This window comes from Clarias gariepinus, chromosome 24, assembly GCF_024256425.1.
Source record: "Clarias gariepinus isolate MV-2021 ecotype Netherlands chromosome 24, CGAR_prim_01v2, whole genome shotgun sequence".
Lineage (NCBI taxonomy): Eukaryota > Metazoa > Chordata > Actinopteri > Siluriformes > Clariidae > Clarias > Clarias gariepinus.
The window spans coordinates 8,901,031-8,917,444 of record NC_071123.1 but is presented as its reverse complement, the minus strand read 5'-3'; the positions used below and the strand labels follow the sequence as shown (position 1 = coordinate 8,917,444).

General features: G+C 38.6%; 1 protein-coding gene across 1 annotated transcript in view; it reads left to right on the top strand.

Moving 5' to 3' along the window:
- The window catches only part of si:dkey-220k22.1 (multiple epidermal growth factor-like domains protein 9), a 118,589-nt gene that overhangs the window by 67,551 nt on the left and 34,624 nt on the right, over window positions 1–16,414 (top strand). The window contains exon 3 of the mRNA XM_053485772.1: window positions 11,035–11,174. Coding sequence (XP_053341747.1) covers window positions 11,035–11,174 — 140 coding nt within the window. The remainder of the gene's footprint in view (window positions 1–11,034; window positions 11,175–16,414) is intronic.

The following is a 16,414-nucleotide window of genomic DNA, read 5'->3' as shown; positions in this document are numbered from 1 at the left end:
GGGGAAAAAAAAACATGCACTGTCAGGCAGTATCACAATTCATAATTTTGTACTTCCAGCACCATATTAGGCCTGTTTTGTTAATAAAATAATTTATTCTGACGTGATTAACAATTCGACCCTTTTCATTTGCATCAAGTTCAAACAAAATAGCTGTGGAAATACCCAGGAAGTGAGCGATCTTGTTACTAGACTCAGGAGGAGTGTGCCTATTTCTTAATGAGATAGAAAAGACCCAAAACGACAGCAAAAAGCTATAAAAGCAAAAAATGGCCTCGTTTTGACACTCACAACACTTTCTCCTTTATAGAGCTAGCATTTTTTATTTTTTTTTTACTTCTCAGAGCTTTCCTCCAGCATCAATAAGACCAATCAGCAATATTTATCCACTAATTATGCCTAATTGTTTTTCAGAGACACTGGATTCAATTTTGCAGATGTGCTCATTATTGCAGAGACTTTGGAGGCCTGCGAAGCACTTTGTCATTTCCTGAAGAGGAGGCGCCGGCGTTTTACAGCCATTAGCCTCCTTGTGTTTGTTTGAGCAGACTGTGCTCCAGCTCATGCAGCATTTCTTTCCTTTTTTTTTTTCTTTTTGTGATTACAACATTGTGATTTTCATTTCTGAGTTCCTCTGATCATAGCCGCTTGCATTTCTAGGGGTTGTTGCCATGGAAACATATGCCTCCACCGGGCTTGTTTGTGGATTAGCATGGTAAGCGAAACAGTTACAGGTTAAATCAGATAAGTTTTTCGGATAACCAAGCTGGATAATATCACGTTGGCAGTGACGTCTCTCTTGCGATGCTGTGTTTTGTCTCCCTTCTGGCCTTCAGTATGTTTTTCCACTCCGTCTGCGATGGCTCACTTCGTCCTTTTCATCCTTCCCACCCTTCCGTCATATTTTCTGTCATAGTTTGCTGTTGTCCTTTTGAATACTCGAGAGTTTTCGTGTCATCATGCGAGTGAAACATAAATATACGCTGTTGTTGGATTCAGAGACGTGTTGAACGTCCACAGTGAGAATTACTTGTTAGAAGTTTACAAATTGTAATTATTTTATTTGCCGATTTGTGTATAGCAACACTGACTCCAAGTCAGATTTCTAAAAATACTTTTGTAATTTATATAAGTTGCAGAAAAATATTGTCGGTTGGAGAAGAAAGCAGTGTATTATGTGAGAAACGATTTTTTAGGCAAGTGGAAACAAAGTGGAAGCTGTTGGGTTTTTTAAGAAAAAGCAGGAGAAACAGAAGAAGAAGTGTTGGTGTTTCTGCAGGATGCTCAGTAAAACTTTTTAGCAAATTTCTTTATAAAACTGAACAAATTGTACCTGATACTAAAAAGTCCTCAGCGTTGTCACACATAATACTGATTTTGTTTTAATAATTATTGTTTACTCTGCTTCTTAGTATTTTATCTGTTATATGTTTGTGCTACAGCGTTTATTTGCATGTGTCTGAGACTTTCGCACGGTATTGTATGTTTGCTTTTGAAGTGGTGAAATGTTGCTGTTTCTTGATCATCCTGCAGGTGGCACACTCTAGACTGTTCACACTGCACAGCATCCCATGTTGTATGAGCACTTACTCACTCATTCACTCACTCTCTCTCTCTCTCTCTCTCTCTCTCTCTCTCACTCTCTCACTCTCTCACTCACTCACTTACTTACTCACGCTCTCATTCACTTACTCACCGTCTGCACCGTAGAATCTCGTATTTAGGGTCGCAGGAGCCTGGAGAATATCCCAGTAGAATACATTTTTTGGGAAACGACAATTGCCATTGGAGGCACAAGTGGACAGGGATAACCACTACACCACCTGCCGCCTGGGTTGAGCACATTATTTGCCAAGTTTGTTTAAAATTGTAATAAAAAAAAAATCAGAAGAAAAAGTAATATCGAATCAAAATATTTTTAAAATTGTGATGATCAGAATCCAATTTGCACTAAAGTACTGTAATATTACTATATCGTATTGGGTGGCCCTTAATGAATTTCATCATTAATAAAGATATCTGATTTGATAAATGTATGGGATGTATTTAAGAAGAAAAGTGTAGCACTTATGTAACACCTACTTATTATTATTATTATTATTATTATTATTATTGCTATTGTTATTTTAAAAATAAAATTTTTACAACAAAAATAAATATAACAACAGACTTTATATAAAAATAAATATTTTTTATTGGAAAAGAAAAACAATACCCAACAATTCTGATCATCACAAGAGGTTATGCAGTGTAAGAGTAATTGGTGAAGGCGATGCTTAATATATTGGGCGATTAATTATTGTAGATAGTGTTGTATAATATGTCGAGAACGATTTACCTCATTAGCTGTTGCCAATCGTAATCAGAAAATTCATTATTTATTTATATTTATATATGTATTATTTATTTGCAAAAAATTGTGTTGCTGTGAGACGGTAAAGATTGACCTAATTTAAGGTATATAAGTCTGTATGTGCATAGAAAAGTGTAGCTTTTTGTGTCTGCTGTATAGAGCCTTCCATCAAATCCTTGTCTGAAACACAACACGTACGAGACTCTCTGACATTAAGACCAACAACCAACACTCAGATTAAACCTGCTCAAAAATATTTACACCGCTGCTGATATAAGGTCAGAGATCACAGGGGTGTTTTCTGTTAAGATGCCCATCCACAGTGTTTATGCCCATCCATGGTGTTTATGCCCATGCCCAGTGTTTATGCCCATGCACAGTGTTTATGCCCATCCATGGTGTTTATGCCCATGCCCAGTGTTTATGCCCATCCACTGTGTTTATGCCCATGCACAGTGTTTATGCCCATGCCCGGTGTTTATGCCCATGCACAGTGTTTATGCCCATGCCCGGTGTTTATGCCTATGCACGGTGTTTATGCCCATGCCCGGTGTTTATGCCCATCCACGGTGTTTATGCCTATGCACAGTGTTTATGCCCATCCACGGTGTTATGCCCATGCACAGTGTTTATGCCCATGCACAGTGTTTATGCCCATCCATGAAGTTCATGCCCATCCACGGTATTTATGCCCATCTATGGTGTTTATGCCCATGCACAGTGTTTATGCTGCTGCTGTTGAAGGCCATTCTAGTTTCACAAAGCATGCGTGGCATCGTTTCATTAAGTCTTTGTTTAAAGTACTTCTACACATCATGATGGGGTTTGGGACTCAAAGGTAATTTGTAAGTTATACACTAGTAAAAGGCGCACACATAATCACAGTCCTGTTCTTGTTAAGTAAATCTGGGGAAATACTAGGATATAAACATGTAGATGGATAAATAGGTATGTACTGTATATATGTATAGGTAGATGGATGAATAGTCGGATAGATAAGTACAGTACAGTAGATGGATAGTTAGATAGATGGATTGATAGATTATTAATCATTATCAAGGTAAATTGTTCAGTTAATGGTGATATTGATTTGAGCTCCTATCACTCACCACTGCTGTATTTAATACAAATATGAAACAAGGCTGCAGTTCAGTTTTCTAACCCTAAAACATCACGGCCTGTTGTAGGCAATTACATGCAATTATGTAAATGATTTACAGTAGCTGAAGGCAGCTCATTGGAAAAAAAGACTAGCTAAAGGGCTTGAGACATTAGCACAGATTTTTATTTCACAGATTTACTGCCTGGTATCATTGGAAAACCAAAGACACGACAAGATGAAGAAGTGTGCTTTTATTCTTCCCCATGGCACCGGTTAAAAGTCATAACATGAAGCACCACGATGAAACAAAATGTAATCACAAACACAATTATTTATAGCCTTAAACTCATCAGTAGCGGTTAAGCAGTAAAAGAAAACTGTTGTCGTCATTCAGTGATGTCAGTGTGTTGCTTAGCCAAGCCTTTGTCCAGCTGTGTATCTTTAGAGGTACACACTGTCTGAGTGTTTAAATCTTTAATCACTGAAAGTGTTTTGTTTTTGCCAGTAAGCTGTTATATAACACTGAGAATACTGATAGCAGTAGAGCACTAAGATCATTTCCCCCCCCCCAAAACAGGGTTCTCCATGGACTCTGTGACGTAACACCAATTTGCGCAAAGCTTCTTCTTGAGTTATTTCTTTGGTGTGAGTTCACGTGAAGTCTTTGTGTATACTATACACTTCACACAAATTATGAACCACCGCCAGGTCCGTTCACTTCCCCTCCTCATTCTCTGTGCCCTAATATATCTGTTCTGACCGTGAGACGAACCACAGCGAAGCCCTGAACTGCTGCTCTGGAGGATTATAGAGTCGGCCGTCTCAAACCCACCGCCCGTGGCACAGAGCTCGGCATCGGTCAGGGCTTCCGCTTCCTTAGACCCGAGTCAGAAAGATGAATTTCACACTTTATTTCAGAGTTTGTACACAGTATTTATGTGGCTTTAAAATGACAAAAGATTAAGCATGTTCCGATGAGGAGAGGCTTGATAGTCTAGTTATTGAATAGAGATGAGAACTGGACAAAATCATTGTTTGAAGATGTAGATGTATTTATTCATTCATTCATTCATTCATTCATTTATTCATTCATGTATTCTCTATAGCGTTTAGTATGGAAGTATAATAGTGCCAAAATCCCTCAAAGCAAAATAGCAGGTTGAATTACATGAACTGAAAAAAACGTGTTGCAATAAATATGTTTGAATTTTTCTGCATTGCAATTTGATCTGAATTGAAAAAAATCCTTAGAGCATTTACAATGTTTGAAATTTTTGCCACTGCAATTTATTGTGGTTGTATATTTCAAGTAAAAATGTAATCCAAGCATTTAAAATTCAATGCAAAAAGATTCAAGTTACTAAATTGCAGTTCAAAAATATTTTCAAGTGTTAAAAATACAATCTTCATTATTTTTCAATCTTACAAATTCAGGTCGATAAAATTCAGGTAACAAAATTCAGGTAACAAAATTCAGGTTGCAAAAATTCAGGTAATAAAATTCGGGTTGCAAAAATTCAGGTAACAAAATTCAGGTCACAAAATTCAAGTCGCTAAAATGCAGGTCTTTACATCCGGGATATCACAGGCAGAGCAGTGGAGAGCCGATTGCTGCTGTCCGTGCCACAGTGTACTTTAAAGTGTGCTTCCTGCTCCCTGTGCAGTCTACTTCTCAGAAACTACTTACCGATCGGAACGCAGCCCTCTTAACTAACAGGCCGGGTTGCCAGTTTCACAATAAAGTGTGTATGTGTTAAAATTACTCCTCTGCCGTAAACACTATATTCAAAGCAAAGCCAGCGCTCTTTCATTCACACGCGAGAGCGATGGGTTTCCCGCCCCTGAGCTCGGTAATGTTCAGTCACATTCAGTAACCAGATGTGATTAATTTCCTCAGCAGCAGCAACAACATACATGCTGTTTAGACTTTGTTAAATTTATATTGCTTATAAATAAAGGTAAACACAAAAACTTTGTAATTAAGAAAAACGTAAAGTGTGGATAGTACGGTTTAATGTCAGTCTGATTAAAATATAATATAAATAAATTATATAAATTATTTTATGCAATGCAATTACAACATTTCAGTTTAATATTTAGTATGAAGTCATAAGTCTTCATGTAGTTATTCAAACAGTTAGTAGTATATATGTATATGTGACTGTTTCATATGTGTGTGCATGAGTGAAGTTTGATTTAAGCTTTATACGGCGACTCATAAATACCTGTCGCACTGTGACTTTGTCACATATAACATTGTACATCAATAGCTGCACTGCAATTAACCCCATTTCTATTTTTTATTGTAATTTATATTTATTATCTTTATATACTTTTTATATATAGTTTTTGTCCATCATTGCACAAGTAACTCTGGTCAGTTCCCACATCACCCTGTGTATACTGACTGTATACTGACTGTAAGATATACAGTGTGGAGTCTATAACCTGTCTTACTGTTACTGTCTCTATTGCTGTTGGATATCTGGAATTTCCTTCGGGATCAATAAAGTATCTATCTATCTATCTATCTATCTATCTATCTATCGTATATATCTGTCTTTATTCTTTGTCTGGAATTGTCCCTATCAGTTTATTTGCACAGAGTCAGACTTCTGCAGTTACTCTGGTGTCACGCGCTGAACTCATGCTGTTTGACTGCTTCCTAAATTTGTTTCTGCTGCTGTACAGAATTTTTCCACAGACTGTAACATTACCGAGCTCAGGGGCGGGAAACCCATCGCTCGCGCATGTGAATGAAAGAGCGCTGGCTTTGCTTTGAATATAGTGTTTACGGCAGAGGAGTAATTTTAACACATACACACTTTATTGTGAAACTGGCAACCCGGCCTGTTAGTTAAGAGGGCTGCGTTCCGATCGGTAAGTAGTTTCTGAGAAGTAGACTGCACAGGGAGCAGGAAGCACACTTTAAAGTACACTGCGGCACGGACAGCAGCAATCGGCTCTCCACTGCTCTGCCTGTGATATCCCGGATGTAAAGACCTGCATTTTAGCGACTTGAATTTTGTGACCTGAATTTTGTTACCTGAATTTTTGCAACCCGAATTTTATTACCTGAATTTTTGCAACCTGAATTTTGTTACCTGAATTTTATCGACCTGAATTTGTAAGATTGAAAAATAATGAAGATTGTATTTTTAACACTTGAAAATATTTTTGAACTGCAATTTAGTAACTTGAATCTTTTTGCATTAAATTTTAAATGCTTGGATTACATTTTTACTTGAAATATACAACCACAATAAATTGCAGTGGCAAAAATTTCAAACATTGTAAATGCTCTAAGGATTTTTTTCAATTCAGATCAAATTGCAATGCAGAAAAATTCAAACATATTTATTGCAACACGTTTTTTTCAGTTCATGTAATTCAACCTGCTATTTTGCTTTGAGGAATTTTGGCACTATTATACTTCCATAGTTTAGCCCATATAGCTTAGCAAAGCCTGGAGCCTCATGCACTCGTTCACACATTTGGGATATGTTATTTAGCCTAATCTACATGTCTTTGAACTGTGGGAGGAAACCCGAGTTCCCAGAGGAAACCCACCAAGCACGGGGAGACCAGACCCGAGGTCTGTGTTTAAAAAGGTGTAAGAGCACACAGAGCGTCACTGTGTGTTGTACTGGTGTGGTGCAGATGGATCAGAGTGCTCATCCTGACCCCTTTTCACTGCCAAATGTACCTACAATGTCTGACTTGTGAGCTTCAGAACCTAAAGCGAGAGTTCCCATCCACACTTTAAAACATAAAAAAGCAAAAAAAAAAAAAAAAAAAAGAGTGTTAATACTCGGAATTCTTAAATTTAATCTCAATCCTCACAAGAGGGACACTTAAACAAAATCCGCCGAGTTGGTTTCATTGTTTTGATGGATCAGTTTAATTAAAAGTCGACAATGCTTATAGTTCAAAAATAAAAACAGAGAGAGCCTTGTGACACATCTAGGTGGTATTTGTTCATAAATGACGGTGTTTTCTTCCTGCCTCTTTTTTAAAATTTTATTTATCATCTCCACATGCCTTCTGAGTGAAGGATCTAATTCTCTGTTAAAACGAAGATGTCGCTGACTAGCACAGGAGCCGGTGTGCATTTCATCTTGCTTTGTGGTTAATTTCCTCCTCCATGTTTTTAATGAGCTTGAGCTTCTGCACTGATGTATTATTATGGCGAAAGGCTCAAGGTTATTATCAGAGAGGAAGCATCAAACATATCCTGCACAACAGCAGGTAGGCCAATTACAGTGGGTCGGGAACACGCGCTTATGATAGGGCCTGCCGGGGGGGGGGGGGATCTACATCAGAAGGAACTAAATGAAAGTTATTTGTGTGTGTGGGAGGGAAAGAACTAATTGCAGATGTTGCACAGTTTTATGAGCCTCTTAGTCTTGGAGAGAAACCACTATGATGATGTGCATTTGCTGCTAATCGCTAAAGTGTCTTAGGTTAATCATAGATTTGCTTGTGGCCCCATGATTATGGCTTTTAATCTTTACAGGCATTTTATTAGGGATTGTCTACGTAGGCATACAATAAGGATGTATATTGATAATCCATACAGAAAGCAAGACACATGTTCCACTGGGAATCCTTGGGTGCAGGAGTTCATGTGGATGTTATTTTGACGCGAACCAACCATTCTTTATTGCAACAAGGCAATGGCTGGGGTCTGCATATAATATCAGTAATATTTTTCATTGACACAGCAATCTGGCACAATTTCAGCTTTAATGCATCAGGAGTTTTACATTCTGTACCCTGTATAAATAGAACTGGACAAACCCGTTGCGAGCCCACCTATAGGTTTTCTGAAGAAGCTCAGCTCTGGCCATCATCATCTTGGTAGTGGCTGACTCCATTTAAACCCCGGTTACTCCATAAAATGGGGGAAATTGGGTGGAACGAACGGAGGCTGTGTGGTGTTTGGAACCCAACTATCTAACTCAAATACCACCCACCATTTGGGGTCGTTTCCAAATTGCCCGTAGTGTGTGAAGTGTGTGTATGTGTGTGTCCTGCGATGGATTGGCACCCCGTCCGGGGTGTACCCCCGCCTCGTACCCTAAGTCTCGACCCTGCCTTGTACCCCCCGTGACCCTGTATACAGGATTAAAGCAATACAGACGTATCAGGCCCTCCCCATATCAACTCCTACTTTTCTTGTGGTGAATTAAACTACAGTGATTCCAGTTAGTATTCCTGGTTAGCTTAAGTGATGTACAACAGACAGCTAGCAGTTTAAATCCCGTAGTGCAGCTGTCACTCAAATTAACCATTTTATAACTTTGTAACCCCTGATTTAGTGCAATAAGTTGGTGTGTGGAACAATGGATTGTACACCCCACATACTGTAACAAACTATCTCTTTAATTCTGGAACCTGGATCTTAACGCACTTAACGCCCTCGTTAATATCAGAGATGATATTCGGTATAACAGCACTCGCTCTCGTGCGATACAGGTTAAGTATGCACCAGTTACGTAGAAGAAGCACACTGCTTTTAGAGCTGTTAGGGTAATCTAGGTAAATTAAATAAGGTAATTTTTTTTGTCTTATTTTTATCTGTGCTGTAATTTTCCAACGTTTAGATGCTCAATCCACTAAGAGCATTAAATAGCGATTAGTGTTTACCCAGAGAGAACCCCACGAAATCACTGTGTAATCTACGCCTATTACTTTGGTGCAGCGTAAATGTAATGAAAACTAGAGAATAAATAAATATCCCTCTGAGCCAGAATGCGATCCAGATTCATACACCTTCAGAAAAGGAAAAAATAAATAAATCAAAGTCTAATGACCTTTTGTTGGGTTTGAAAAAGAAAGAACTGTATGTCTTTATTTCGGAGGTGAGAAAGGGTAGGGTATGGAGGCGCTTCTGAAGGCGGGGGCCATTCCTCTCAGAGAGACACCGCTCTGCTATAGTGCCTTCTCGTGTGTCTCGCACTGTGGAGCATTATCAGTGACAGATGTTCAGGTTCAGGAACAAGACCTGAATTTTTTCCCCCCTGCTCTTCCCACACTCTGGGGCAGGATGAAAGCGTCTTTTCTTGTCAGGAGATGAGGGGAAAAAACACCACCAGAGAGAGAAAACGGGGTTTCTTTTTCAAGTCAGTGCTGTTTGATGTTCTTAAAGCCAAAGAGCTAACTGGTAAGCTGTTGGCATTTACATGCTTGCCTACAGTGGAAGCATGCAAAACTGATCCCAGATACACAAATACGGCCGGGTCTGAAGTGAGCAAGCGAGCATGTGAGTAAAAGTGTCGAGAGTGTTTCAGGGTGAGAGTAGCAGGCCTTTCAGTCTGACAGCTCGGAGAGAAACGTCCAGCGTTTGATCTCAGGACGAGGCTCAGAGCCGAAGGAAAGCTTTTGCTGTCTTGGCTTTGATTGAGTGCGTGTGTGTATTTTAAAGTGTATACTCCATTAGCAGTGTGGGTGTGTGGGGCCGTAGGTACAATCTTCAAAAAGGGCCGTGCATCATGATTTAATCCCGCAAACAAACACTAAACAACTTGACACACCTGTTCCTCTTCTGAGACTCCAGTGTTATGTCTCTGTTACAACAACAAGACATTCACGTTAAAGGGAAGGGATGTGTGTGTTAAACGACCACAATCAAATCTTAAAAGGGAAGTTTAGAATGTCAACGGTTATTTGGTCATTTCCTTTCACTCTGTACTTACAGTACAGTATATTAATGTGTTTTTCCACAGATGGTGGTTTTACTGAGTAAATTATAATCAGTTGAGGGGGTAAGAGACGATGATGTCATATCATATGGATCAGGATATAAATACTTGAATGAGAAAAACACATACACACACAAACATGCACAAGCATACAGTATACAGACGCAACAAACACAACACACCTGCACATACATGCATACACGCTTGTATGCACACACACACATACATGCACACACACACATACATGCACACACAAGCATGCATGTGCACGCACACCACCACAAACACATACGCACAACCCCAACAAACACATACTGTATGCGCACATACACAAACAGATACACATGTGCGAACGCACATGTGCGCGCACACACATGCACAAAGACGTACATGCACACACACACACATCTATTAACACAAACATGCACAAACACATACGCATACACAAACACATATAAGCACACGTGTAAACACACATACACACACAAAAACACATACATGCACACGCGTAAACCTGCATGCCCATGCACGAACATACACACATACACACACACATACACAAACACACATAAAACTACTGTATACACAAACACATGAATGTGTGTGCATACAAAAACACGTGAGGGTTGTGTACTAACATCTGTAATTCGCTCTGCTCTCTTCTGAAAGAGAGAGACAGCAGTTGAGTGTGTGTGTGTGTGTAAGTTTGGTGTGTGGCTCATCTGTGCTAGTTAATAATGTACATGAGATTAAAAAAATATACAAAAACAGTTCAGTCTGTATGTTTCCTGCGCTTTGTTTTCATCGCCGACCGTGTGCGCAGTGTTGTATATCAATAGTCCAATCTCACACACTTTCTCTATTGTGTTTCTCAGCTCAGGAGTGTGCGAGTGTAAAAGCGGAGTGTACGGCGACAAGTGTGACGACTGCCAGCCGGCCTTCTTTAACTTCAGCAGCGCAGGGTGCCAAGCATGCCAGTGCAACAATCACTCCAGCACCTGCGACAGACAATCAGGTGAGAAAGATCACACACACACACACACACACACACACACACACACACAAACGTGTAACAACTCTGAGAGAAAGTGGACCTGAAAACTGTATATGGAATACAATTAGGCAGGAGTAAAAAACTGTGTGTGTGGGTGTATAAAGCTTGTTCAAAAGACCAACTGGGTGTGAAATTTACATTTATTTGAGGAGGATGAATAATCTGTTTTAAAATAACTCTAAAACAGTCTGCAGTGAAGTGAGGAAGCAGAATTCATGTTAAGGTTTAAAAGGATATTTGAGGTTGTGCTGGGTTGAAGGGCGTCCAGCTAATTCCGGAGCAGAACGTTGCTGGACTTGAACCGTTTCCCTCGCCGTCTGTTTACTAATGTCATTTTGAGGACGTTTTTGCCAGGCCTGAAATAAAGACTTTTTAGAGCAACAGAAAAAATTGTGTGTGAATCTAAAAAAACTAATCACAATTGTCTCTACACAGCCATTGTCTCTTCTTCATTTACAGCGTGTCAATATTAGCTCAATATCACAACACTCACTCGCTCAGTTCAAGCCAATCAAAATCCGGAGGGGGAGGGTACATTCTGACGGCCTGGTTCCGATTGGCTCCTTTTGATGCTCTGTGTTTATCAAACCCTTAAGTTTAGCAGGTGGTGTATAAACATCATCATCGCTTACATTAGTTCATGTTATTATTTTTAACAGCGAAAGGTAGCGGTCTCATACGCGCAAGAACTCGCGCGCATGCGTGCGCACACACACACACACGCTAAAAACTAAAATATATTCTGCTGTTTAAACAGAGACAGGCCTTTACAGTATTCTTACTGGGATATAACTTTATTAGTTAATTAAACCTGATTGTGTTGACTCTAGCTGTTACACTGAGATCAAAAGCTACCAAGAATTATACTAGAGGTGTGTTAAGGTTGAGCAATAAACCCTTTGACAATAAACAATAATTTCTACACTGTAGACTGTTTAATTTACAACTACCTGACAAACTTATTAATAATAATATTAATATAAATAATAATAATAATAATAATGTAAACTAACACATGCAATGAGGAAGTACTGTAGTTGGGCGAGTGTTTAAAAAGTACAGTTGCTATTTATTAGATATTTTGATATACTATTGTTAACATTCTATTTATGTTCATCAGTTTTTCAGTTATTCACTGTAAGGGTTATAACATAAGAAGAAGTTTCTTTTTTTTAATTACAAGAGTCACTTCTAAACTTGAGAATCATGTGAGAGAATCGTGATCTCAATTTTCACAGCGAAAAAAAATCATGATTCACATTTCAGCAAGAATCCATGGTCCAGAATGCTGAATGGTCCGTGCTCTCTGAGTGGGTAGGATCGAAGCCATTAACATCTTCCATGCTAATTAGAGTAACCCGAATTGCGGCTTGAAAAAGATCTGGTATGGAGTTGCACGTGTGCTTGCTCTCACCTTCCAGGGTTTTTATGTGTCATGTGAAAGGAGAGAACAAAGCAGTGGGTGGAAATTGGCAAACAGAATTGGGAAACAGAATGCCTGAATAAATAAATAATTAAAGACGTGCTCACAAAGTTTGCGCTCCTTCTAATGCCATAATCTTTCCTGCTTTTTATTTCTTTCCACACTGTAAAACGATGCTGACGGAGTCCAAAATATGCAATATTCTTTATCAATGAGAAAGTCTCATTGATGGGTTTTACAAATGCACTCGGCAATACTGTTCTTGCAAGAACTGTTCCAGACCGGCTGATCTTCATGCCTTAAAATAACAACTGACTGTTTTTGGTGTGTTTCTTAATTACCCAAAGGTGTATGTGAAAATTTTCAGTATTGTTCTAGAATGTAGAAAACAAATCACTAAACTAAAAGAAGGTGTGTCCAATCTTTTAAAAGTGTACTGTATATTTAGCTGAGTTAACAAATCAGTAGGCATTAGTATTGTCTGTATCGTTTGGATGTTAATTCAGAATTTACATAAAGATGCACAGATTTATCAGCTATGCATCGGCTGATATTTGCCTTGCTCCTATTTGCAAATAAGTTGCCGTTCACTGATCGCGGCAGGAATGTTTTTCTGTTGCATCACATCTGTCTTGCGCTGCTTACATGTGATGATGAAACCCAACACCTGGTGCTATGACACCACTCAAAATCATCCCAAAATTTGCAACGCAACGCGGCGTGAGGAGTGAGCATGTACCATTGGCCCTCCATAAACATCGTCACCACGTGTCCAGCATTCACAACACTACATTTACTACGCTGACTGTAAAGGATTTGTATCCAAGTATTAAAAATAATCCTTATGCTTGCAGTCATGGTAAATGATGTTTGACACTGTAAAAATTGAGATGCTGTGTTAAAACATTTGCTTCATTTCAAAGTCACTGCTGTGGCAAAATTATGAACACGTTGTCACTGTGCAGAAACTTATAGACCTGATGGGAGAGTTTTTATTCAGTAGATTTCTATTTCTTTTTTTTAGTATACAAACTTAACAAGGAATTCTTCAGCTATCTATCGAGCAGGTAAAAGCTCCTTTTATGGAAACTTGCTCTGTTTTTTCTTTTTTTCTTTTTTAATGGTTAGTCATTTTAGTATCAGCCATTCTTTATGTGCTCTGGGACTCGCTGGGGTTTAATACCTGCTACACAATAAAGAGTTAATATAATTCGTGTTTACGCAGCACTAAGCACACACTCTCGCTGTCTCGCTTGCTTCCTCTTCCTCCACCCAGTCTGGCACCTCTCTCTGAGCAGCTGCAGTCATATATTACACAGATTGTGCTAATTTCACCTGACCTGCAATCAACAGGAACAAATTTATTCATCTATACCCGTACATTTCTTTGACATTTGCTGCAGATTGCCGAAGACGATGCCAAAAAAAAAAAAAAAACATCTCCTCGCTATGAGTGTACGATGGGCGTTTGAGTCAGGTTACTGTAGCAAAGTACTGTAACAGAAAGACTTGGATAAAGCCTAATTCAAGAAAAGTGCTGGTTCCTATTAAGCTTTCTTTGTCTGCATTTAAAGAAGTTTTAATAGTATATTTTGTTGATGTTGAACTTGGTGAAGTATGTTAAACAGTGACGCATGCTACTTTCAGCACCTGATTTGCAATCAGACTGTAGAGTTCCTCATTGAGTACACCCTGCTGTGATGGTCTGTGCAGCTCTAATCGAATTCTCAGTGTGGTATGAGAAGTGAAAGTTTTCCTCTGGAGAGCCGAACACTTTTTAAAGATTTTAGCAAAAACATAATATGTTTTGTCACAGCATATTGGCAGTAAAAAGTCTTAAGACAAAAACTGCAATTGTTTTGTGTGAGAATTATCGCCACACTGACTCTAAAATAGTTTTTTTTAAATATATGTATATTTGCATATTTTTGCATATTTTTGCATTAATATTATTTATATATCCATGCATAATTAGGGAGAACATCATCCTGTGTGTTAGGAGCAAATTACAGTGGAACCTCGGATTGCGAGTAACCAGGTTTGCGAGCAACACAAGCAAAAATTTTAAATAACTTTTGACTTGATAAACGTGAGCTCTTTCTCGTGCTGTGGAATTGTAAAGGATCTTTAATTTTGTTATTAAGAGTGTGTGTGTGTGAGAGTGTGTGTGTGTGAGAGTGTGTGTGTGAGTGTGTGAGAGAGAAAATTATCCTACACAGCAGCCCCCGCTTCCCTCCCCCTCTCCTTTCACTGGTCGCAATCACTACAGTCATGATTCTTTTCAAAGGTAAAGTGCAGGTTAATTTGTTTTATTTTTACTTCATATTTTGTATTAATTATTTTTATATAAATATTTTGGCTTGTGGAATGAATTGTTGGAGTTTCCAATATTTCTTATAAGGGATATTTGTTTTGATATAAGAGTGTTTTGATATACAAGAACGCTTCCAGAACGGATTATGTTCGCAATTCAAGGTTCCACCGTATTTGTTCAGAATTTTGAAAAAATTATCTTAAATCGGGATATTTATCTCGAATCAGGATATTTATATCGAATTAGCATCCAGGTATCATAATATATATGTGGATCGCTGGTGATTCCCATCCCGAAGGAATGTAATGTAATGTTCACATTTTTACCAACTTTATCTTTGTTTAAAGTCCCACAGTCTTGCAACCAGTCAGTGCTTACATCTTTCCTCAACTTTTTCTGGCTTTCTAATTGCATCATTAGAACTCCTGAACTTACATAAAGGTTTTCCGTTGTAAACAAGTGTAGTGCAAGGCCACTAGTCATTTTCAAGAAACAGCTGAAGACATATTATGTGACCGTATTATCCCCACACTAAAAAAAAAAAAAACACTTCGTCATACACTAAAAATGAATGTAAGTGAAGATAATGTCTAATTTCATTTAAACTTTTCTGCTGCTGATTGGAAGCATTGTTAAAAAATCATGAGGGATTCAGATCTTTTATTCGTGTGCTCCTTCCTCTCTTTCTTGCCATATTTCTACGAAGTGAGACATTATCGTAAAGCTTCTTATCACAGACTTCCTTTAAAAAGGATAATGAGAGAATGGGCACTTTTATAGTTGCTACGCTCATTATCATAATTGAGTAATCTTGAGTCTTTGCCCAAATCTCTTCGTGTCACCTGCACAGACATGGGGTGTATCACGGCGGCGGCGGCAATCATGGGAATCTATTCAATCTTTCACTGAACCTTTAGTAGGAGGCATAGTAGCTAATTTTTTTAGCTAATACAAAAAATGTTTTTTAAAAAGTAAGATTAAGGGTTGGGCAGGTGACTTGTCTTCCACTGGACATGTATTTTTTATCTTTTTTTTTTTTTTCTTGATAAGGACCAGTGTTCTGATTTTTTTTCCCAATTCTGTTGTATATATTCATTTTCCCTCATTGAAGTGCCTCCTACAATGTTTTCCCAAACATTATCCATCTATCTGACGATAATTTTTTTTCCACCACCAAGTGAGCGGATAAATCGTCACATGAATATAAAGCGAATGTGAATATCTGAGTGAGTGTGACCTGGTGTCAGATACTGCTTGTGCACAGATACACAGTTCCACACAGATGCACTTGGAATGCCAGCATCCATGATTAGAGTGACACAGCGTGAAGTTACACTGTCAGGATCGATGCCGCAGACCTAATGCAACACTTCTGTCAGCTTCACTCACAGCAGGTTTGCTCCTCTGAACGCCCTTGTGAGGGTAGGATGGGGTACCGTTACACCACTCAAGCGCAATTTGAGC